Genomic DNA, 26,502 nt, shown 5'->3' with positions numbered 1-26,502 from the left:
GTGAATTTGATAACCGAGATAGGACGACTCATGTGACAACAACATCCTTCACTATGGGAACCTCATTTGCCAGTAAAAATATGATAATTGGTTATTTTTTACCCTTCTATCTGGCAACAAAACTGACACCTTTTTACAAGGAGTCATGTTTGCATAGACCGCAATACCTGCAGTCATAATACAAACAAAAGACATAACTGATAATGTGCACTGTCCTGAGTGCGCCTTTTGGCGTCATCTGGTCCAACACCATGTGAGACTAGGCTCTAAGAAAAGCTGTCTCGGGTGTGGACCAATCAACTTCAAGGACAGTGCATACATTATCAGAGTTATGTTCTTTTGTTTGTATTATGACTGCAGGTATTGCGGTCTATGCAAACATGACTCCTTGTAAAAAGGTGTCAGTTTTGTTGCCAGATAGAAGGGTAAAAAAACCAATTAGCAACATCCATGTTTGAAATATTATTGAAGTTGACCGCTCGGTGCAACAAGCTGCGTTGTCAATCGACTTTTGGGATGAAGGCCTCCTCCATGCCGTGTCAGTCACTGCAGCGGTTGTTTCAACCGCACTGCACCACGCTGGTCAATGCGAATTGATGAAGGGTTGTTGTTGGGGGTTAGGGATTGGCTCCGATGTCGCTCGCTACCAATGTTAGGCGCCGTGGCTGGCGATCAAACTCGGGTCGCTGGGTTTGTCGCACAGTGCGCTAACCCGCTGTGCCAAGGCTCCACCCCAAGTTTACTGAAATAGTAACATTATTTGTGCCATCTCGTATTCCATCCGAAATATAAACCTACTGTACGGCTCAAAAGCAAAGGGACCGCTGAAATCTTTTTAGATATGAAAAATACACAAACGCCTGCATATATGACACGCAGTGCAGTTCTTCATATTTCTAAAAAACAGTCTCCGCATCAGTGTCCAGCATAAGCCGATACAATGCGTGGTACTGATGCAGGGACTGCTGGACACAAACTGATGCCGAGCTTCTAGGCCCAGTGTTTGGCCAGAGAGACTTTGAGTGTACTACCTTTCTCAATACCTTGAAACCTCTCCGCGAGTGCGGGTGACTGCGTCGGTCTGTGTATGCGAGTACGTGCATGCGTGTCTGTGAATGTCCGTCCATGTGTAAACGCGCATGCGAGAAAGTCTGTGTGCGCATTCGTGTCTGCGCGCACGTCTGTATGTGCACTACAAACGCGGCGAACCGAGTTCGATTCCGGCTCATGGCCAACATTAGTGACGATTATCTGAATCGGTTCTGGGCCTCCCCTAAGTCAATTCAGTCTTAAATTAATACTTGGTGCGGTGTGTAAACATCAGCACTGGGGAGACAAAGGCGGCCGAGCGCGGTGCTGGCCACCCTCCCCCTCGTGTGCCGTGTTGGCCTTCATAGGTGCTCGCTTACGGCACTTGTCCCGACAGTCTATTAAAGCTATCGGGGGGAGCTTTGTCTCTGGATGCGAGCATCAGTCCACGTGCGAGTTTGTCTGAGTGACTGTGTGTGTGTGTACGTCCACGGGGGCGAGTATCCGTGTACGTGCGCGTAATGAGCTTTCAAGGGAAGCGGAGAGAGAAGGCGAGCGAGAGCGCGACTCACAGCCCCCACTCTCTCACAGCATAGCAAACCCCCCACACCCCCTCCCCCGTAAGCACAGGTGGACATTCCTGTGAATACGGGGAATCGTTACTTGGGGAGTTTACTCGCTCGTACTTACCGCCATCCTCCAACCCCCCGCAGCATGTGAAGAGTAAATCTGCCCCTGTGTGCGCGTCCCACACCTGCATAATGAGGTTCGGTGCTGAAGACAAAAGGGCTTATGGCAGGCAAGATCAACGTTGCAGATGCGATGCCCCTGGCAATGACCTTTGCCTGGGTCAGAGAAGCGACCACAGCTGATGTGGACCCAGTCAGCTCATTCTTGGACAAAACTGTAGACTGACAAACTGGACCTTTGTATCTTGATTTGAAGCTTTCGTGACTACAAGGATCCATACTCGTTGGTTCTTTCGGTAAAGTCACGTAGGTCGAAAATAAACGTCGCGATTTATTTTATTTTATACCTACGTGACTTTACCGAATGAACCAAACAGTATGGACCTTTGTCGACGAGCTGCATTTTCTGTGTCTACTTGTGTGTGTCGTGTGTACTCAGGTCAAAACCGAAACAAAAAGACTTCTAGTCTCAACGGGCTCATTATCAACATAATCCATAATCTATCCACTGCTGGATGAAAGCCTCTCCAAGCATTCGTCGTCTCTCAATATCAAGTTGCAGAATTCCCTCCGGCTCCTGCACGCGGGCCGATTTCATCGCTCCATCTCCCCTACGCAACGCCCTCTCGGGCGTGCTCGCCTCCTTTGGCTGCCACTCCATCCTTAGCCTTGACCACCGGCCATCGTTCATATGGGCAACGTGTTATGCCCAAGCCCCACTTACTTTTCTAAATGGTCAGCACGGACTATTATACCCAGCGATTACACCGAGATGAAGCCGGGCTTATTCTGCGGATCCATGTCACGTACGAACTATACACGGTACAACACATTTACAGAGATACATACAAGGGCAGAGTGGTGACATAGTGGTTAGCACACTGCGCTATAAGTCCAGCAAGCAGAGTTTAATTCCAACCTGCATGGTGAAGTATGGTCAAACATCCCCCATGATCGACATGGTGTGTGGAGGTCTTCATCCACCAGCGGATTGTTAGTATTCGTACGATGTGTGTATATGTATAGATATAATAGGGGGAGTGGTCGTGCAGCGGATAGCGCGCTGCGCTGCGAACACGGCGGTCTGAGTTCAATTCCGGCCCACGGTCACCAAAACCAGCGACGATAATCTGAACCGGTCCTGTGCTTCCCTGAGGTCGACTCAGCCTTAAATGAGTACCTGGTGCGGTGTGTAAAAACATCAGCACTGGGGAGACAAAGGTGGCCGGGTGTGGTGCTGGCCGTTCCGGACTTTCTAGGTGCTCGCTAACAGCACTTGCCCCAAAAGCTTATTCAAGGCTATACGGGAGATCTTTCTTGTTTTGTAAGACTGTATATATATGACATGGGCGCTATTGCGAAAAGCAAGAATAGTCCTACAGTAAGTGCAAGTGCTGGCTTATCTCAATTACAGGAAAAAATCTTCTGAGCAGCCCTCACAATCTTAAATATGGCACATCCCTCCTCGTTCTGCGCGACGCGTGTATATTTTACTGGACTGTAAAATTTGCACGCTCTTAAAATGGAATTCCGTCCCAAATCCAGTTACACAACTCGGGGTGAAATTTGCGTAACACAGCCGTGTGCCATGGCCACTCGACATTTACGGCAGCCAAGGATTGAATGCGTTGCAAACAAACGGCATGTTTGTTTTCTCCATGATAAACAAGACACATATCTCCTGTACAGCCTTAATAGACTGTTGTGGCAAGTGCTGTTAGCGAGCACCTATCAAGGCCGGCACGGCACACGAGGGGGTGGCTGGCCAGCACCACGCCCGGCCGCCTTTGTCTACGCACACCACACCAGGTAATCATTAGGAGGCAGAGTCGACCTAGGTGAAGCCCAGGACCAAAATAAAACAGAGGTGTCAAACTTGTAGACCTTCACCGCCAGCCAGCCGGGCAGATAGTGCTTGTTGTCGAGGTATTCAATAACTGAAGACTTCATTATTCGCTGGTAGGCAAACAAACGAGCCTCCGTGGATATGGACGAAGGCAAAACAATTCCCCGTATAGGCACTACAGGCTGTTTGGGACAAGTGCTTTGAACGAGCACGTGCAAAAGCCGGCAAAGGCACACGAGGAGATTGGTTGTGACCAGCACTATGACTGGCCATGTTTGCCTCCACAGTACTTAATGTTTACACAGTGCTGCGAGGAAGCCAACAGTTCAGATATCAAGTTCAAGTTTCATGTATTAGGTATAGCCCTGTGAGCCATGCGGCTCTTGAGCCGGGTGCAACCGCAACAAACTAAATATGAACGGAGAACATCTTAAAGCGACGACACGCAACAGAAACATCCTGGACAAACCCAGCAATGTTGGCCGTGAGCAGGAATCGAATTCCAGGTCGGGCGGGTTCGTAACGCAGCGCGCTACCCCGCAATAACAAGCTTGTTCCATTCGCCAGAGCTGAAATCGGTGCCACCCCAGGTAGCAAAACGTAAGTAATAGCGATGTATCTATGCGTACCTAAAGCCTGTATAGCCACGTGTTGCAGCTGCTCTTTCTCCTGCATCAGCAGTTCTCCTGCTGCGTTCGTCTCACCTGATGAGGTTTGCTTGTATTGCGATCGAAACGTCGTGATCAATTAATTTTCTATCTACGTGACTTTACCGAAAGAACCAAAGAGTATGGATTCCTGCAGTCACGACAGCTTCAAATCAAGAATGAATGAATTACTTGATACCTATATAATCTCTTGCCACGGCAGCTCTCTCGCCCACTTCAGCAATTTTTTCTTGCTGTGGTTGTTCCCACCTGGTGAAGGTTGCTTATGTTGCAATCGAAACGTCGTGATTTGTTTAATTTTATTACTAACTACGTGACTTTACCGAAAGAACCAAAGAGTACTTGATAACTCTCTTCTTGCAAATTGGTTGTCGCATCATTCAACGTCGTTGGCCAAAAAAAAAGCGTCAGTTTTGTTGCCAAATAAAAGGGTAAAAAACCAATTATCACATTTTGCTACTGGCAAAGGAGGTTCCAATGGTGTCGTTGGCCACATCGAGGCATTGGGCGGCACCGACGGCACGTGCGCGCGACCGTCTGGTGTGGGCTCACGGACCGACTCTCGCTCGCACGCCACCAACACCGGCGCGACGGAGAGAGCGCGACGGCGACAGCTCAAACAACGCCACGCTCGTCCTTCCCGTGCGCCAATCCCACCCACGACACAGATTACATCTCGGAAGAACTGCCAAGCGGGCGAGCAGGCTTCAGCGTCACGCGGGAAGGGCATTCACACCCACGTACAAAGACAATGATCCCCCGCATAGCCTTTACATACTGTTGGGGCAAGTGCTCTTAGCGAGCACCTATGAAAGCCGGCACGGCACAAGAGGGGGTGGGGTGGCCAGCACCACGCCCGACCGCCTTTGTCTCCTCGGTGGTCGACGTTTACACACAGCACCAGGTCCTCATTTAAGGCCGAGTCGACCGATGGAAGGGCCAGGACCGATTCATATAATCGTCACCGGTGTTTGGTGGCCATGAGCAACGCCCACGTGCACATTGCATGCAAGCACGCACGCACGCACCTACATGACAGCTCCGCAGTGGCGGCGCTTGTCAAGCGGACACACACGGACGGACGTGCGAGGGCATAAACCCAAAAACCCAGCCCCATCGCAGCAAACGCATCACTCTAACCCCCCCACCCAAACACCGGCACGCTGCTCCACAAACACGCACACACACCCACACACTTCCGGCCGAGATGCACTGGGGTGGGAGCGCAAGGGGGGCAGCCGCAAGGAGGAGAGCGGGTTTGCGTTCGGGATAGATAGGTGGCGAGACCGAGCAAGCAGCTTCGATTTCATTCAAATACCATCATCGACAGCCATGGTTTATCCACTGCTGGAGTGATGTATAAACTAAAAAAAACTGACGTTGCAACTTCTCTGTGGTGGTCGTCCCTTCTCTCACTTGGCTGGCATTTCCATCACCCTGGCCCATTGGCGCCTGCTCGCGATGTGCCCCGCCCAAGCCCTACCGCGGATGCACAATAGAATAATGTACAGCCCCCATTTGGTCACTGCCCTGCTAATCGCAGGCCTCACTCTCCGTGCCACGTCATAGCGATTGTTTTGACCATACTTCACCATGCTGGAGAGTGCAGCCTGAAGGGGAGGCCCAGGATCGGTTCGGAAATCACTGGCCACTGGAGTTAGCCAAGGCCGGGAATGGTACGATTAATTCTACACTTGAAGCACAACCGCAATTGTAGTCTATTTATAATTGTGCACCGCAAAGTGGTTTATAAATGATTGTTACTTTTATCATCAATCGAGGCTAATGGGGGGGGGGAGGATCTCCCAATTCTCTCTCTTTAAAATCGTTTAACGCAAGCCCCAGGCTTCATATATGCACACACATTTTTCCATTGCTCTGGAGCAATCATTGCTCAATAATGATTGGCAAAGTTATCCAGAGTTAATATGAAATCCAGCATGACCAAATCAGTATATTTGCATGGGAGACCTTGCCTACAATGACATCAGATCAACGCAGAGTGGCTAGAAATTCCATGAATTTGCAGATGACCGCGTAACCGGCGCGCACATAAGATCAAAAGACGAGCCTGTTACGAACTGAAACAAAAAAAAAGTTTGGGCTTCTTAGCAAAATAAACTGGAGTAGTGTATGAACGCTAAAAAAAACTAATTAAACCAACAAACCATGAGATGAGCAGTGACTCTAGGCAATGTTTTGAAAAATTCAAACTAGAATTTTTGTTGTTGCATTTGGAAGCTCTTCACGTGCTCCATTCAGCGTTTTCTGGAATCTATTCAGGAACGTAGCTCCAAACACTCATTGCGTGGAAAACGAGTAGTGTCACATAGGTGAACCGATCAGTTGCGCACGGGTAAACTGATGATTGGTGCACGGGTGAATAATTGCACAGAGAACTCTGCCCGATGCATGGCTTAAGCTTCAGCGAGTATTCTCCAGGTCACGAGTCATCTGGAGTAGGCACGTGGCTCGTTGCCACAGCCATAGCGAGAGGCATGCTGGGTGTCGTCTGCCGAGTGCTGACTTTTTACACATCACCGACCGAGACAGACCCAGCTGATATGGATCCCTGCCGAGGTGGACGGTTCGGTTCCCGCAGTTGGTGAAGCCAGTGGGGGGACATCGCCACAGAATCACCTAAAGCAGGGACTCGGAACTCATCGCCGAGTCCCAGGGTTATCGCAGTACCCAAATGCTGCACCGTAAAGCCGGGCGGTGGTGGCTACGCATGTGGCCTGTAAATCCAGCACTGTGAAGGCAGCGAGGGTTGGTGAATCACACATATGTTGTGAAACTCCCTTCCCATGGGGCACCAAGGAGGTGCCATACCCTGGCTTGCCAGGAGAAAGAGGCACAGCAAATGTGGACTCGACCTGCTTCATCCGAGTGCTGCCCCCTCGCACGAGTGGGTTTTCTCCGGGTGCTCGTGTTTCCTCCCAGATGTAAACACTCATTAAATAAGCTGATTAAACTTTAATAGAAAGAGGACCACTGAGCTTGGGGTGGGAATTTGGGGACGACTCACCACCTGGCTGCCTTTCCCGCTTGCCTGTGGTTCCTCCTTGCCAGGCCCCCCCCCCGCCCCCCGAGACGTTCTCTCTCTTTGAGAGCGAGCGAATAACGGTGCGGTGCTTTACAAACGCAAATTAATTAATCATCAATAAATGCTCCTTCGGAATGACGTTAAACTGCTTCCGGCGAAGGCGTCACCTTAAACAAAGTGCTGAGGGAAAGCCAACCTGAAACGATTTCACCATCCTTCCATAGTTATGGCTCAAGAACCCTCGTGCGGTGTGAGATCAAGAGGATGGAGGGGAGATTGGATAGGAATGGGGGGAAGCTTCAGCTTCGGAAATGAATGAGTCAAGATCACAAAAATCGCAGTGCCCTTAATTCACAAGCGAGGCCACATTCAGTTGAAGCATACTGCTCCACAAAAAAATGGAAGTACCCCATTGCACAACATGATTTTGCGATGTCTTGCTGGACTGTGGGTAGTAAAATATACAAGGAATTACATTCTCAGACATGGGTCCTGTTCCAATACTCATAATTTAAAAAAATGTGTTTTTGTACTCTGCCTCTGGCCCTTCGGGACAAATGTTTTCATGCAGAATTTGTTTGCTTAAAAACACGAACGCTCTTGGATCCTTGTTCCCACCACCCCGCAGCGCTTGAGCAGAACTCACAAATACACCACCGATGCTGCCTATAGTTATCTTCCAGAACACTGAACCGCACACAGCGATGTGCATAAAGAGACTACTTCATTGATTCTTGAAGCATCTGGGAAAAACCTCAGCAAGCGTCACGACCAAGGCCGCTGCAAAAAACGAACACGGACCGACGCGAGGGCCAACGCGTCGAGTGGAAAAAATCGTCGCTCCAAAGCAGTCCCACGGTGGGATGACCGTAAAGTTGTTCCGTTTTCTATTTCGGCGGCGACACGGACAAAATCGCCGAAATAAAGAGGAGGTGAGTTTGGCATCTCGCGAAAACTCGCCAACGGCCTGGGTGGCACGCAGTTGTCACGCGGCAACGCTGCCGCCACCTCTGTTTGCGCGCAAGTTAGCTGTTCATTGCCCCCTTCGCCCCAACCGCCTCTCCCGTTGAGGAGGAAAGACAACGATAGGAACCGTCACCGGTGGTGACCGATGGCGAAAATATTCCATGGCAATGGAGACTGACGATGAAAGCGATTGTCGTGTACGAACTTCCGGCGCAAACTCAATTCGTTTGTCAGAGCGCTTTCCAAACCACTTAGCGGCCACGGCAGTCGTGTCGGCATGAGTCGAGCGCATTCCATCGAAGTCTTGGGAGGCATGGGCGTAGCGATAAACAAAATCCTGCTGCTCTGAAAAATCCTGCTGCTGCTACCACACGGTCAGATTTGTAACTCACAGGGTACAGGAGTAATGGGCATGATGTCACCGTCTGTAACAATTCCCCCTTCCCTCACACCCCAGAAAGTGAATTAACTATCATGAATCTTATCTGTGATTCGATTAGTTGCAGTTTCGTTTGTAATGTTTCTTGTTCGGTCCGTCTCTTTCACATCGTCTCGTGAGCGACATTAGCTTACACGTAACATTAGCATATTCTTATTTGGCGCACAATACATTGCATGCATTGCGATCGTAACAATCAATATTTACTGTTTAGTCGATGCGTCAATATACGCCGAATGGACGGTGTTGATTGTTATGGATACTGTTAGCGCTATAGTTTGACTGCAGTGATATTTTTCAAATAAGCATCATTTAATCACTTTCAGCGCCACCATGGAAGGAAGAAGCCCCACTGCGATGGGGTCACACAGACAGGTGATGCCCATCTATTTCAAAACTGCAGATTCAAGTCCTCCAGTCAAATCTTCGCTGAGTGGGAAGGTCGCTCCTTCTCCTCTGCTGCCTCCGTAGTTTGGAAATCTCACCCCCTGGTCATCCGTGCTGTCAACTCCCTGTGCTTAAGTTCAAGTCCAGGCTCAACCCCTTCTTCTCACCTCCCTCTATCCATGGCCTTCTCGTCTCTTCATTTAAATCTATACACGCACCAAGACAAATACTTCTCTTCGCTCCCCACGGTTAAACATTATCCGCTGTTCTGTGCCGGCGTGTCCAGACACAATTGGATCTCGACACGCCATGAACCCAAACGTCATTGCATTGTAAAAAAATAATTACAAGCCTGCTCCTAATCTATCCCCGAACCTCAGAACACCAACACTCCACAGCGCACTAGAGCGGGGCAGCACGAGACTATCGTTCACTTCAATTGTTTCCCTTTATAGTGTTCGTAACCTCTTCCTTCTGAAGCCAACCCAGGCTCATTCCTCGCGTTCCGCTGATCAGACGCCGGAAGAGTATTCGACGCTAAAAGAAATGCATTATTTCATTTTCGTTTCCTGGAAAGCCCACATGAGTTCCAGCCGAGAATCAATTAAACTATTTATGGTCATGCAGTTTATATACATTCCTCATTGTGCCATTCAGGACCACATTCCTACGAAAGCCAATATATACACGGTACGCCTTCGATGGTTCTCTAGAGCTACGTACTGTGCGTGTTGGTTTGTCGGATGATTCTAGAACTGTCCAACGCAAGGGTTGTTCTGCTCTAGACAGTAATGAACATGGAAACTAGGGCGGGAGAGAGGAGCTACTTACCCAGTCATGTCCAAGGAATGCATTTACCTGCAATGACCTTTGACCAAAGCCAGAGAGATTATATAAAGGGGGCACGCCATTCGGGCGCGGGTAGATTTACAGACTAGTGTCACGCTCATTGCTGTATGATGAAAGCAGCACACGGATGCCGGGACACTCACACATGTGCGCGCTTCGAGAGACACGCACATGCCTAGACACAAAGCCAGTAACAAGACAAAGATCCCCCGTGTGGCCTCAATAGACTGTTGGAGCAAGTGCTGTTACCAAACCCCAATACACAAGCAACATACACACATATAAAAAGACAAAGATTCCTCCCTATAACCTTGACATACTGTTGGGGCAAGTACTGTTAGCGAACACCTATGAAGGTTGGCACGGTACACGAGGGGGTGGGTGGCCAACACCACGCCCGGCCACCTTTGTCTCCCCAGTGGCGATAGTCACGTTGTACCAGGTACTCATTCGAGGTTGCGGCGATAATCATCAGTGGTGTTGGTTGTAAGCGTGATTCGAACTGGGATTACCGGGCTCGTAGCGGAGCACGCTAACCACTCCTCCACCGCTCCCCACATACACAAACACACGCAAACACCTGCACACCTGGACACATCTCGGACACACACTTGTGTAGAGACACACACACACACCTAAACACAAGGACACGTGCAGACGTCTAGACAAACACACACTCATGTACAAACACACTCGTGCAGACTTTTCACGACATCATAGCTCCCTCTCTCCCAGGGGTTTTGGCGGCGCTGGATAGACGACAATCCCTGCAAGGTCAGACTCTCAACCCTTGACCTTCGCGTGCCCCATCCCATCGCTTGTGCATTTTCGAAAATGGCCCGGGAGGCATGCAACCACAGAGAATCTTTATAACCACCGCCGATGGCTGGGGCTGGGGTTTTCTCCACCCTTCCCAAGTTTCCCATCTGCTCCCTGTTGAATAATTGCACCCCGTTGGCAAATTCGAGGTGTTCACCCCCCCCCCCGCCCAGTCCCCCACTCCCGGAAAGGACTTTGGATTTAGGGAACATTAATTTTGTTTGGTAAGCATCGCGGAGATGGAGCTGGTCGAAATAAGCTCATGTGCAGGTGGGCTAGTCGGATTATATTCAACCGCGTGATCGTGGGCGATGGTGGTGGCTTGGGGAGGTCTTCATCCAGCAGTGGATGGACCCATGGCTGATTATGTTGCTTATGAAGCATAACCGAGATGATAGTATTAACACAGAGGGCTGTTTTTTTGTTTATAGTACAACCTTGTATTTCATTTTCATGCTATTTTAGTGGGCTAATCATCTGCAGCTGCCATTTAGATTACACATGCCATGCAGTGGGTGTGTGTGCCATCGGTGGCAAGTGGTATCTGAACCTGCCCTGGGCCAACCCCGAAGTGAATTTAGCCTTAAACGTGTAGCTGGTGAAGTGTGAGAACGGTAACAGTGGGGGGGGGGGGGGACAAAAGACAACTGGGCGTGGTGCTGGACACACTACCCTCCCAACACGCACTAATAGGACTTTAATTGGCGCGCTTAGAGCACTTGCCCTGATGGCGTACAGGCATAACTGAGGTACATTTGTTTGGTCTGTACACGTGTGCTAATAACCTAAATGGAAAGCGGTGGCAGAGTGGTTCGTGGAACTGCACCACAAACCCAGTGATCCGAGCCTTTTAGATTTCCAGCCACGGGCCAACATCGGTGGCGTCGGAACGTGTCCAGCGTCTCCACTGGGGTCGACTCCGCCGCACCGCCCCCATCGGTTTACCGCGCGCGTTCCTTTGCAGGCGCTCGCAAACGGCGATTGCCCAACAACGGTGTGCATGGCTGCGCAGCGGGACCTTTGTATTCTTTCGTGGCGCAGTAATAACCAAGACAGAACGAAACGCGATGGGCAGCGCTGCCATTGCTGTTACGACGAGTCACACGTCGGTGGAGGGGGGGGGCGGGGCGGCGGGGGTTTGTTGTCGTTGTGCCAAAGAGAAATCCTGTCGCGCCACCGAGGTTTGGTCGACAAAGACAACGGGCACCTCACGGCATCCTACCTTGAGGTGCGCGCGTCTAAGCAGCTGACACCCCAATCTCGATATTGTCCGCCGGATTCATTGGAGCGCACGCGCGCACGCGTTTTTTTTTTAAACCAGCTCCACTTCCCCCCCCCCCTACCCACTGCCAGTGCCGCAAATGCTACACGACGACTGTAAGGTGAACGACACTCGACAATCGGCGGAGTGGCTTTGTTTGTTCCAAAGTTGTTTAACTTGCAGGAACACCAGCGTAGATTGTGGACCTCGGACCGAGAGCATGAATGCAGAAAGTACATTTCTTTGTCCAAAGGTATTTCACGTGGAGACGCTCGCTCACACTCGCTTGTTCTGGCCAAATGTGGGCCAATCCACCTGGCACAGCAATACCCCTCCCCAATAAAGAGTAAGCCGAATCGCATGTTTGTGCCAACACTCACTACTGCTGGAGGACACGCAATGCACACTTCCACGTGTTGCACAGCACGAATACTGTGCTAAACGTACGAGGCATGGGTTACAGATCAAGATTTGAGAGCAAGATGAGGCAAATAATAATCAGTGAAGCAGCTGAATGTAATACAATAGTTTACAGCCATTTGTGACATTATTGCTAAAATTAGGCCTCCCCATGTTGGTTGTGCCTGTCGTGGCAGTTGTTTAACCATACTTCACTACACTGGAGATTGCGGTGTTGGTCAGGCGGCAGGGGGCCCAAGACCAGGTGAGGTCACCACTCGTCACTGATGCTTGCCGTGGCTGGGAATCGAATCTCGGGTAACCACGGTCATAGCTCAGTGCGTTAATCCCTGCACCACCGATCCACCCCCAAGGTAATGTAATGTTGAGATAATACACTGTACCGTGTTCACTACGGTCATGGAATTTCAGTCACTCAAGTAAGGTGAATTGAGGGAGTGCGAATTCTGAAAGAAAACGAATACGATCGCAGAATAACAGTGTGCTTGTTAAAAGTGTCTATCAACCACCAGGTCGAATAATATATAGACTTTCACACGTACCGAAACAAGGCAAAATGATAATTCAATGGAAAGTAACGAATCAAGCATTAAGGGCGCCGCGGTGGCGAGACGTTATTTCCCTCACCTGCATGAATGTATGTTTGTTGAACTTCTTACGCACCATACTTAACCAACCGTGGGTAGCCAACCAGCAGCAAGGCGTAACGGTGGCGAGATGTTAGCTACCTTGCCTGGTATGCAGGAGGTTGTTTTCAATCCCGACCGATATGCCTGTATATTTTGAGTTTGCATGTTCTCCCCGTATATTATTTGGCTGCTATAGATTTCCACATGAGGAGACACTTCTTTGAGGTATCAATTGCGGCTGGGTCGCTTATGAAGAAGATAATAGCTCAGTGGGCTTCATCTGGTAAAATAAAATAGTTTTTAGTTTAGTTAGTTTTAAGGCATAAATCCTACATCAATCAAAATCTATAATAAAACCACACCGAGTGCTGTAGTGGAGCTTTCAGGGTAATATATTAATCTCCATCCTTTGGATATCTCCACACAAACATAACATTTATTTAAATCTACCAGCCTAATGACCTTTGTGGTGTAGAGAAAGGGCTTTTTGGAATAAGGTCTGGGCAAGCAGTATTTGTTCGTACACCTATGGACATGTACGTGAAAAACCTAAATATGCAGCGCTTGCATAAATTATCTCACAGTGCCAGAGTCCCAGACACACGCATTACATTCCAGTAACATGCACTCACTATGTCGCACACACCCCGTCTTGCGTCCGAGGCCTCTAATGTCTCTAAGATAAACTCCCTGACCACGAACATCAAATAGCATTTTAAAAGTCAGGACACTTAGGGTAACATTTATTTGAACAAATTATATTCGGTTATTTAATTTATTTTAACAAATGTTCAAACTTATTTACATTAATACATGCATGCATTGTTTTTTAAATGAATTTAGGACTTTTTTTTATTAAGATTACAGCGGTGTAATCTTTGAACATTCATCAATGTTTTGCCTCAACTGTTTTTAAATGAATTTAGGACTTTTTTTTTAATTAAGATTACAGCGGTGTAATCTTTGAAAATTCATCAATTATGTTTCGCCTCAATTGGTCGAGTTTTGTAAACGACGAATTTCAGGTAACTGAATAATAACAGATAAAATATAAACCTAAAGAAACCAAAATAACAATGTTTTAATGGCAGTTTTAAAATAAATGCAATAAACCCAACGCCACCTGACTTCTGGGCCACCCTGGATTTAAAGATTCCTTCAAATTGCTGCCAGCAGTGGCTACCTCGCAGAGGCCCTCTGCCCAGCACATCGCCCACACAGCAGACGCGGCGGACAAGCCCCCACGCAGCCCGACTCGGCGGGAAATCCGAGTAAAGCCCCCTTCTTCTTGGTTCTTTCGGTAAAGTCACGTAGAATGGGAATAATAAAATAATAAAATAAAACATTATAAAATAATTTCTCACGACGTTTCGGCCACAACGCAAGCAGCCGTCCGACAGACCTGGTCTTCACCTGAGGACGGCTGCTTGCGTTGTGGCCGAAACGTCGTGAGAAATTATTTTATTTTATTATTCCCATTCTACGTGACTTTACCGAAAGAACCAAGAAGATGAATCCCTGCAGTCACGAAAGCTTTAAATCGAAAAATAAAGCCCCCTTCTTCTTCTTCTCTCAACCGCCTTGCGAACTCTCAGCGTTGCAGCGCAAACGGCGCCGGTCGACTTTCTTTCAGCATAGCTCGTTCCCCCCCCCCCCCCCGCAAAAGCCGCCTTACTCCGAGCCACTTGACACTGGCAGGCAAGCCAGGCACTGTAATAACGCACGATACAGGTTTGTCCAGTTATCTGCGTTTTTTCGCTGGCGCTCTGCAACTTGCGGGCTAGCGCGCCCATGCGTGTGCGCGTGAGTGAGGTTTGTCTGACGTGCAAGCGCACGCATTTTTGGTTGCGTGCGGTGCGTAAACATTTGCCACTGGGGAGACAAAGGCGGTCGGGCGAGGTGTTGGCCACCCACACCCTCGTGTGCCCTGCCGGCCTTCATAGGCGCTTACTCGCTAACAGCACTTGCCCCAACCGTCTGTGAAGGCCATAACGGGGGATCTTTGTCTTGTGGAGGAACACAGTTCACCACTTTTTTTTAAATGGTGTGGGCCCACGTGCTATCGGCGAGCGCGTTGTCAACCTCTCGTCCAGACGCAGGCGCGCCTCGCAGGTCTCCTTCTTTCGGGGGAGCCGCCAGGAGGAGGTTATTGATGCGTTAGCTAAAGAAGATACAGCCCTCGTTTGCAGTCAACAATGCACTATCCCTGGTGCAATGTCCAAACACAAGCACACCGCGACGGACTTGAGAACCTGTATCAAGATCGAGCGTCCGTGAACGGCTCAGAATGACGCAGCACTCGGGAACTTTACTAAGGAGTTGGGCTATGTGTTGTGACCTGATGAGTAGAAAGACTAGATATCCATGGATATACGCGGATATCCGATGTGTTTTCAAATCATTAAGGCCAAATTAGTTTGTTTTTTGCTTACATCAAGAACAATCCATGACCTTGACCCCACCTGTTAATTTCTAACGTGGGTGGACACTCAAGGCATTTTATTTCCTGATAAACTGCAACGGGTCTCTCCAGGGGACGTTACCCCTGCCTGCGGCAGATCCAACCGCTAACACGTGAGTTCACGAGCAGGACTTCAAAGTGCAGGGTTCCGCCCGTGATACAATTTTCCAGCAACTTCAAGGTTTTCAAGCCAGACCCCTCCCCTCCCTGACATCTGACAGGAAATGATACATATTCTGGCCAATGCTTGCTCTCACGCCGCCGTACAAATCAAGGTCAAATTTGGTTCTTTCGGTAAAGTCACGTAGAAGGGAAATAATAAAAATAAAACATAATAAAATACAATTCTCACGACGTTTCGGCCACAACGCAAGCAGCCGTCCACAGGTGAAGAACAGGTCCGTCGGAAAGACAGCGTCTTGCGTTGTGGCCGAAACGTCGTGAGAATTGAATTTTATTATGTAAAATTTTTATTATTTTATTATCTCCCTTCTACGTGACTTTACCGAAAGAACCAAGAAGATGAATCCCTGCAGTCACGAAAGCTTTAAATCGAAATTTAAGGTCAAAAATTGTCCCTGTGTTGCTCGAAGTTGTGTCCCCAAGACTTGATTGGCATTGGCCCCTCTCTCCACCTGTTATTGGAAAACCTCGATACTTGCACAATGAGAAAATGTTTAAGTTCTCGGCACAAGACGGCAGATCAGTCCTGCCGTAACTGTGCCAGTTGGCCAAGGCAAAGGTCTGCCTGTTGTACTGTTTTACGACTTTTTTTTTTTTTACGGCCGACTGTTAGCCCAATGGGGCAATGAGGTAGGTTCATCTTCAACAGTGAGCTCCAAAATTGCTTTAAGGTCAGCTGGGCAGACGACGGCACGCCAGGAGTCGGTGACTTCTTGCTTAAAACTGCGGTGGCTCATCGCCTGCTAACATCTCCGCAGAGCCAGCGGTGGAAATTCCATTAAGAACACCAGCATTCTGAACTCGCAACCTCATGCTTTGCGAACCAATCACTCGAACCTGCCGAGCCGCCGTGGCCATCTGTAATTGTCGGACACGCGACGCCGTTGAAGGTGTGTACACGCTGTATAAACGTGCGCAGGGAGGGGATGCCTGTGGCGAGCCCACGTGAATGTCACCTTTATTTTTCACCTTCTATTGGCCGTGACCGAATTCTTGGGATGGTTCAAATTCGCAAGGTATGCCCAGGGCAGCGACGGTCAAATAAATGTCCCTAACACTGTCATCGGACGTACAAAACATTACATTTAAAGGGCATCGGCAAAACACACAGTGCATGCTGGTATCATTCAGTATTGATTTGATTTTTAATAAAGCAGAAAAGTAGTACCGTGGTCAGGATGTCTTCCGAGATGCCTGACCAAGGTGGACAAAGAGGCCAAATACCATCTAGAGAGGCTGTCCAGAGATCCCTCAAAGGGAGGCCTTTACGGCAGCAGTGGCATGAGTAATACATTTCAAAGCTGCACCTTTACCTTTTCACGATGTGGTGGGGGTGTAACGCTCCATCATCGATGAAAGCCAATACTTACGCTCACACTACGCGCATCGGATCGTACGTGCAACAATCAATTCATCTTGAGGAGGCTTTCATCTCACAGTGGAATGACCATGGCTGATGTTGCATTGTTTAAATGGGTTTCACGTGACACCTGCCCCCACTGGAGGCCGCTACATTCATCAAGATGAAAACCAATTACCGATTATTGAATCACAATTTTTCGTAGCAACAAAACAGACGTTGGGGGTGGGGGTGTGGAGCAGCCACCTGAGTTTGATTCCCAACCACGGCTAACATCAGTGGGGAGTGATATCTAAACCGGTCCTGAGCTCACCCACTTCACTATCACGCACTTCTGACGACAGTGGTGAAGTATGGTCAAACACTGCATGCGTGGGGGGGGGGGCCTTCATCCAGCGGTGGGTTGACAAAGTGCTGTGAATCATTTTTTTGAAGAAATGTATAAGAGCAGAGGATTCCAGATGCTCTCACTGAAGACAATGGGACACGTACCAAAAACAAACGTAACCACTCCCAATCCTATTCATGAAGCCCCTTTCATCAGACATCTCATAGCAATCTATAGGAGGCACACCAGACACTCATGATGACGATGACAATAACTTACGTGGAAAAAGAAGGGGGGCAAAATAAGCAAATAATTGCGACAAACCATTTGCTAAATTAGCTCAAAGTTGAATAAACGCAAGCGTAGCGATCATATTTAAGACACGCTTTAGAAATGTCCAGACATCCTGACATCACGTCGGGGAGAGAGTCACAGAGTATGGAGAAAACAGCTCGGCAGCCCATCAACCGAAGCCTCGGGCCAGGGAACGCAGAGCAGATCTGCAATCCCCAGATCATCAAATTAAGGGCGCTGTTTGAGTGTTTTATTGAACCCAACCCTGGGCATCTTGCTCGAGTTTGGTTCTAATTGTTCCCCGGCTGTTGCTAATTCACAGATGACTCTTATTTCCCCTGTCAATTAAACAGGGAGCGAATTCAGGATGCATTGAAAAGGGGGTTGGGGGTGTGTCCAGCTAGCAAACACAATAGGGCTGAAGGGAATCATAAACTCGACCTATCCAATTTCGATTTAAAGCTTTCGTGACTGCAGGGATTCATCTTCTTGGTTCTTTCGGTAAAGTCACGTAGAAGGGAAGTAATAAAATAATAAAAATAAAACATAATAAAACAATTCTCACGACGTTTCGGCCACAATGCAAGCAGCCGTCCTCAGGTGAAAACCAGGTATGTCGAGGCTGATTTTCACCTGAGGACGGCTGCTTGCGTTGTGGACGAAACGTCGTGAGAATTGTTTTACTATGTTTTATTTTTATTATTTTATTACTTCCCTTCTACGTGACTTTACCGAAAGAACCAAGCAGGTCGACCTAACCAGTCAAGATTAAGCATACGAAAGAAAAAACCACTAACCGCATTTCCTCATTAACACTGCGATACAACAGAAGGAAGTATAACAGACTGACCCTACTAAGGAAATGGCTCTTCTTCACAGCAGAGCCATTGTCTGCCTCACGAGCCGATTAGAACATCGTACGTACAAGCACTCATTTCTGCTATAAGGCAGCTAAGCAAAGACAGTAAAGGGGAACGCATGGATGTTTCAGAGTGAACGAAAATGAACAAAAGAACTCACATTCGTTTGTAACACTGAGGACTTAAAATGAAAAGTATACCACATAGGTGACATTTCACGCAACAGTCGTTCCCCACAGCACAGAGCGAGTGGACGTCCACTCTACCTCTCTGGCCTCTGTATTCGAGTGCTGAGAAAAAGGGAAATTGCCCAAAATGTCAACTATGATATTTTGTCCCTTTTAAGGCCGCAGTGACATTGGCAAACGTGCTGCACTGTTTTTGCGATTTGTGCTTGTGCACCACTGCCAACGCAACATGACAAAATAATGACTGTTTAAACACGAATTAGAGCCATCGTATGAACTATTGAGAAAAGTAGGCTTCAACGGGACATATCGCTACGAAGGTTGATGCAGCCGGTGGTCGAGACTAACACCAAAGTGATGAAATCAGTGCAAGCACAGGTGCTGTACGGATTGTTGCATCGCATGGCCACGGAAGGCGGTGGAGGCAGCTTAGGGGGGAGGCCTTCAACCGGAATTGGATGTAGGTCATATGAACTTTGACAATGAAGACAGTTTCAATAAGGAAACTGTTGAGTTGTGGTTTCTGATTTGTGCGTATACCACTGCTGCCCATGCAGTTCTAGGCAGCTTATGTTCTTTTCGGTAGCTTTTATATTATTTTAATCGGGCGAGACAACATCCGGTCACTCCTGCTTCGTCGCATAAGCCAAACAGCCATGAATGGAAATATCTAAACATCCCAAATGCAGGACACTCATGAAAAGAACCACAGCTTTCCTGAATAAATAGAGATAAAATAATTGTACGCTATCGTTCACCATAAACAGGCCAATAAACAGCAGAAGGGGCAGCAGTGGCAGCCCATGATAATCATATGGTCTGAACATCCCAGGGTGGACATAAGGGGGTGACACGGTTGGTGGCCAGGGTGGCTGAGTGCAAACATGGCCCATCCAGAGTGGACAAATATGGATCAAATCCCATAATCCCACAGGCATGGCTCCTCTGCACTAGCATTTGTGGGCAGACAATTCTCTGCACCTAAAGTGTCTCTTGAGTGTCCCGCCCCCCCTCCCCTAAACCAACAATCTGCCATCACACCACCGCCTCAGGATCAATGACATGCCAGCATACACCTCTTCAGAGTGCACATTCCACAAAGCACCAATACTGTATTGTGCATTCCTAAGTGGCCAGTCTGATGATGAAAGGATAAAGGTTATAGATTTCACATATGTTCTCAAGTTGCAAGTATTCGCAATTAATCGAGGGAGAATGTATGTACAGTATGTTGAACTTATCGTACCATACGTAGCCAATCCAACCGTGCGAATCAGAATGCGAGCGGCTTAATGCAGTTCCTGAAGAAGCTCCCGGAAAGTAGAGCAAAACGTTGGACATCGTGCCGAACAACACGCAGTAGAACCCGAAAAGCACATCGGAGAGGTGTTCAGGACAAACGGCGAAAGTCTTCGTGGTAGTAATAGTAGTACAAAACAATACAATTTAGACTTATATAGCGGTCTCAGTGAGACCACAACTAAAGACAACTCGCGAAATTTGTATCTAAAACTAAAATTACGGAAAGAAAATGAACAGCACAATTGGACAAGCCAAACGGCGTGACCGGAAGTGACGTGAGGATACCCTTGAATCTACACGGCGAAACCGAGTGCACGCGTCTTCAAATGTAAACACAGCCAAGGAACAAATTTGTTAGAATTGTAAAAAAAAAAACTCACATTCATCAATAACATTGTGGCCTGAAAATAAGAAATATATATTTAAAATTGGCAACGGCCCTTCTTCATAGCCGGGCTGTTACCCGCAACGTTGCCGATTTTTTTATTTTATTTTAAAGCCACAGCGTTATTGACACGAAACGTGTATTTAGGAAATTGTGCTTGTGCACCACTACCAACGCAGCAGTAGCAGCAGTATCATCTCCACATTTTATTTTGTAGAATAGCAGCCTAGGCATAACAAGTCCATGGGTAATCTGAATTAACCTGGTAGGCAAGGGGACAGCCAGCCATCCGCCCAGGTCTTGATTGTAGCAGTGTAAGTTACTGTAGGCAGGCAGAAGAGCAAACAACACAAATTCCAACAGTGGGGACAGCAAACACAACTCAAGTGAGACTGCCCCTGACGGTGGTTGCGCGCAAGACTGGATTATGAACCCAACGTACGATTACACGGCAATGTGAAACCCACATAAAAGCGTGGAAGATTCCCCCCGTAGAACATTTCACAAAGTTGAGTTTTGACGCAAGTGCTGTTAGCGAGCACCTATTGAGACCGGCACGGGGTGTGGTCCACAGCACCACGCCCGTCCGGCCACCTTTGTCTCCCCACCCAGTGCTTGTGCTTTTTTTTTACACCCGAGGTATTCATTTATGACCGAGTCAACCTAGGGGTGGGCTCAAGAAACGGTTTTAGAGATTACTCGCCACTGATGCGAGCCGTGACCGGCATGCACAACTCCGGTCGCCGGGTGCGGCGGATGGCGTGCAAACCACTGCGCCACCGCTCCCCACGCACACCAACCCTGAAGCGTGACCCCGTTTAAGTTGGAGGCGGTCGGGGGGGGCAAGGTTCAAACAACACTCATGGGGGGGGGGGTATGGCACAGTCAATGTTAAAGAAACTTTAACCAAATGTTCAGAGTTTAAATGGGAAGGGGGGGGGGCTGAGCCTTCAGCAGACTCGGGGGGGGTCAGAGGGGGGTCAGGGGGGGTCGGGGGGGGTCGGGGGGGGGGTCGGTTGGGGGCTCAGCCACCTCCAGCATCCGCGACGCAACAGCAAACGCACAGACACCGACATCTCGTCCGTCATTCTCCACTATCAAAGCGCTTGTGCCAGGTTAGGTACACTATTGAGGCAGGCCCAGCGCGCACAGACACACACACACACGTAACACGACAAACACACACGAAACAATTCCAAGACGCCAACATTTATGTAACCAGAAAGCCATTGTCGTAGATAATAACGACGTTATCAGCTCAGGGAGTGCGGGGCAATCAGTCCTGTGGTCCCGGTGGGGCCACCAATATTTGATTCGTCTAGCACGGTCGCCGGACGTTACAGCTCTCAATTAAATTGAAATAACATCACCGTGGGACTTGAATTAAAGCATTCTCATTCAAGCATTCTCATTGAAACATTTTCATTCAAACATTCTCATTAAAGCATTCTCATTAAAACATTTTAAACCGCGTTTCAAATACGTGTTCAGTTCTTTGACACTACTGTTGAAAACATCTCGTGGTGGCTGTCAAAGGGGGCCCACCAACTCATTGCTTTTGCCACCAGGGATTGGGAGTAGGGGGGGGGGCTCAGGCTCAAGGCACCCCCCTGCAGCGCACGCTCGTTACACCTTCTGGAACCCAACCCCCGAACACGTCTCTCCCCTCCTCACCTTCTGGTCGACCACGGAGCAGGCGAGCTCCTTGAGCGCGGCCAGGCTGGTCTCTGCGGCATCCATGGTGACGTTCTCGCGGGCCAGTCCGACCTGTATCTGGAAGGAGACGGGGTTGGTGGGCTCCTTCATGGGCAAGTAGCTGCCCGGCACGCTGGCCATGCTGCACAGAGACGAGCCCGAAGCCGACAGACTGCTGCTGGGCGCTGGGCAGCCCGGCGGGTGGACGAAGTTTGCGGGCCGCCCGCTCGCCAGACCCGCGGACATCGCTGAAGCTGTCGTCGTTGTCCAGAGAGGTACAGCAGGAAAACGTCTTGGGGAGACGGCCTCTCCCTCTGAGCCCCACCGAGAGGGCAAGCTACATGAATGCCTCGGTCTCTCTTCAAGAGTTCTCACTCGTCGGAGACGCGGATCACCCTCCCACCCCAACCCACCCGCCCACCCCGCACGCTCCTACGTTGTCTGCTGTGTAATCTGTAGGTGTGTAGTGTCTGTGTGTAACGTCTTCTGACTGTGTGTGTGCGTGTGTGAGTTCACGTCCCTCTGTGTCTGCCACCTCTGTCTGTGTGTAGAGCCCACTGACTGTCCCTCCCCACGTCTGTCCCCCTCTGTCTGCCCTTCCCTCTGTCTCCGCAGCCGTCCCCCACAACGGCGGCCAGCAGACTCCGTCTCTGACTCAGAGGAGGCTCTCTCTGAGCTCCACGCCGCGCCAACGCGGAAGCTTCCGTGGAACTCCCCCCCTACCACACACACCCGCCCCCCACACACACACACAGCCGCCCCCGTCAACCCGGTCTGGGCGGGCCCCGTGCCCTGTATGTTCATGGCGCCAGGTCCCACTCCTCCCCCTTCCTCCTCTTCCCTCCCCCCTCTCCCTTCCCCCTCTCCCTCCCCCCTCCCTTCTCACCCCCCTCCCTCCTCTCCCCTCCCCCCTTCTCTCACCCTCCTCTCCCTCCCACCCTCCTCTCCCTCCCCCCCTCCTCTCCCTCCCCCCCTCCTCTCCTCCCCCTCCCTTCTCTCTCCCCCTCCTCTCCCCTCCCCCCTCCTCTCCCCCCCTCTCTCCCCCTCCCTCCCCCTCCTCTCCCCTCCCCCCTCCTCTCCCCCCCTCTCTCCCCCTCCCCCCCACCATCCTCCCCACCTCCCTCCTCTCCTCCCTCCCCCCCTCCTCTCCCCCCACCATCCTCCTCTCCCCCACTTCCCTCCTCTCCACCCCCTATCTCATTCACCTCCTCATCTAACTCCCTTTCCTCTCTCTCCACATCCTCTGTCTCTCATCTCCCCTCCGACTCGCTCTTCTTTCTCATGCCCGCATCGCCGTCTTGACTTTGTGTGTTGTTGTTTATTGGGCAGCTCGATTTGTAATGCCTCGAGATGTCACTTCGGACAACGGGGGGAGGGCACGCGATATCCAGCAACCGATGATCCATTCCTGTGATGGTTGTTTGGTCATACTTCGCCACGCCGGTCAGTGCGGGTTGGCGAACCAGCAGCGTGGGTGGTTTCTATTACGTCAGGCTGTTTTTTGTACAAAACACACTCGGCCCAAACTTGCGCTCGGAGTCAATAAAGTTACACGGGGCACAAACACACACCTGCAGTATCGAGATTTGAAGACGCACCCTGCAAAAAAACGTTGGCCTTAAATGACAGGGTAAGAGATGTGCGTCGTATAATCCGGCTGCTAGATAACGCCTTTGTGTTTGTGTGGTGGCATGCACAGTACCGGACTGAGTTTTATATTCGCGCGTGGGAGAGGAAAAGCCGGAACCCAAAATGTCAAGACTAAGCGGTGAACGAAGTCTGTGGGGCCGTCCATAAATGACGTCACGCGATTTTGGACAATTTATGACCCCCCTCCCTCGTCACACGGCGTCACAAAAAGTCAGACCCCCCCCCCCTCAAATAAAAAGTCACAAAGCTCTGCCCCCCTCCCCCAAAAAATGAAACATGATTCCAATCGCTTTAAACTATTGTCATTGTAGTGCGTATTTAATGTGGCGCTGCACTCTGATGTTGTAGGAGAAAACATTTATTAAAAAGTCCATTTAATTAAGTAGAACGTGCTGTCTGTATTAATTTAAAGTTGCGCATTTTGATGTGACGTCACATTTCTCAACCCCCCCCCCCCTCGTCACACATCGTCACAAATGTCTGACCCCCCCCCCCCCCCTAGGTGCGTGACGTCATTTACGGACGGTCCCTGTCGCATTCCTCTCCTAACTCCGACACACCAATTGTCTGCTTCGGGGCCATCCATTAGTGTGTACGCATGGAGGGGGGAGGGGGGGATAACACAAACTCGTACGCTTGCGTATGGGGGGGGGGGGTCTACTGACAATGTGCGCATAGGAAACGGGGGGGAAGGGGGTGAAGCCTCGATAATAATGTGTCTACATTGGCCTTCAAATGAGTTAGATAGTCCGGCGGTGGACTATCTGTTTACTTAAACACGTTAATATTATATTCTTGGTTCTTTCGGTAAAGTCACGTAGAAGGGAAATAATAAAATCATAAAAAATATTAAAACATTAATTTACTTTATTATTTCCCTTCTACGTGACTTTACCGAAAGAACCAAGAATATGAATCCCTGCAGTCACGAAATCTTTAAATCACGTTAATATTATTAATCCTTCTGCGTGGATTAAATATTGGCCGATCTGTAGGATTCTAGGGGTGGGGGTGCGTCCGGCGGACGTACGCAGGTGAGGGGTGGGGTGTAAAAAGTCTGCGTGCGTACAGGGAGGGGGTGGAGGGGTCAAGTTTTGACAGATTTTTGCGTACCTACTAAACGGATGGCCCCTTCCCACATTGATCAAGCACATCAAACAAGTCACGAGTGCAGGGGTCAAAGAACGACGAATAGAGCCTGAGCAGAACTTGTGTTTTGTTTCTCAACATAAATGCTAAGCGTGCGTGTTTAGTCCAATCGGCGTTATTGTCTTACGCAAACAGCATGTGTTTAAACAAGCACATTCTGGACCGGTTTTGGCCTCCTGGGTCTCATCAGCAAGCGGGTATTGTTAAAACATGTGTTCTCAAATTTGTATTGGTAAGAGAACTCCGGTTACGCTTTGGACCCCGTGCATCGCAAAAGCAACACCAGCGCACAAAGTCGGTACGCGTTACGCGATGTGGAGCATATTGGGGGAGCGGTGGCACAGTGATTAGCGTACCGCGCTGTAATCCCGGACAACCTGAAGCTGATTCCCGGCTACGGCAAACATGAGTGGCGAGAGATACAGGAGCCGGCCCTGGGTCACAGCCAGAGGTCGCAAACGGGTTTTGATTCCTTACCCGTACCCGTACCTGGCCGCACCAGGGTCGAAAACGGGTACCCGTACCTTCCCCGATACCCGGCTACCCGTACCCAGTCGGGTATCGGGTAGGGTACGGGTACCCGATTGCGACCTCTGGGATGAAGCCATGTTGCAGGCGCGGGTGGGTTGATTCTAGGAACTTGAATTGTGAGAAGAGACAAGACGTTGGGAAATGAGTGACAAACGGTTACTCACCAGTGACTCACGGCCTACCCGTACCCGGCCGCACCAGGGTCGCAAACGGGTACCCGGCTACCCGTACCCGGCCGGGTACGGGTAGCCGGGTATCGGGTAGGGTACGGGTATCGGGTACCCGGTTGCGACCTCTGGTCACAGCCCCCGCGTTCGCCAACCCGCATTGACCAGCGTGGTGAAGTATGGTCAAGTAACCTCCATGATCGACATTAGTCAATTGAAATTATACATAGCAATCATCGTCCTCCCCCCTCTCACTGCGAATAGTTGACATGAGCCTCCTGAAAAAGTCACGAGACTCGGAGAGGCTTTGCTGGGCAAACAAGCCGAGTAATAATCAGGACGAGTGGATTGATAGAGGGGCTGTAAATGAGTAGCAACCAATCCGTGTCTTTGTGCACGATTCGACGCGTTGTTTTCACACGTCTCGGTGCTGTTCGGTGTGAGTAAATATCAAGTCTAATAGCGAATATTCCTCATCCCTAATTCAAATGAAAGGTCTCGTCGACTCGTGTCCACAAGCAGCGTCTCCACATCTTCATGTAGACTCATCGTCCGCAGACATGATCGATACACTGCTGGATAAAGGCCTCTCAAAGCCGTTGGCATGTCGCACGGTTATGCAATGCAGAAATCCTTCTAGCTCTTCTTCTTGGTTCTTTCGGTAAAGTCACGTAGAAGGGAAATAAAAAATAATTATATAATTTTACTTAATTATATATTTTTTATTTTTTATTTTTATTATTTCCCTTCTACGTGACTTTACCGAAAGAACCAAGAAGATGAATCCCTGCAGTCACGAAAGCTTTAAATCGAAAAATCCTAGCTCTTGCACACTGGCCGATTTCATCACTCATTCACAGCGGTGGACGTCTTCTCATGTGTGTTTGTTGATTGGTATGAT

General features: G+C 49.4%; 1 protein-coding gene across 1 annotated transcript in view; it reads right to left on the bottom strand.

Moving 5' to 3' along the window:
* LOC144933480 (serine/threonine-protein kinase D3-like) overlaps positions 1-22,479 on the bottom strand; it is a 60,034-nt gene extending 37,555 nt beyond the window's left edge. Inside the window, exon 1 of the mRNA XM_078858284.1 lies at positions 22,084-22,479. Within this exon, the coding sequence (XP_078714410.1) occupies positions 22,084-22,350 (267 nt within the window). The 5' untranslated portion in view covers positions 22,351-22,479. The remainder of the gene's footprint in view (positions 1-22,083) is intronic.
* Between the last annotated feature and the right edge of the window lie 4,023 nt (positions 22,480-26,502).

Source organism: Lampetra fluviatilis, chromosome 7 (assembly GCF_964198595.1).
Source record: "Lampetra fluviatilis chromosome 7, kcLamFluv1.1, whole genome shotgun sequence".
Taxonomy (NCBI): domain Eukaryota; kingdom Metazoa; phylum Chordata; class Hyperoartia; order Petromyzontiformes; family Petromyzontidae; genus Lampetra; species Lampetra fluviatilis.
This window is presented reverse-complemented; position numbering and strand designations above follow the sequence as displayed.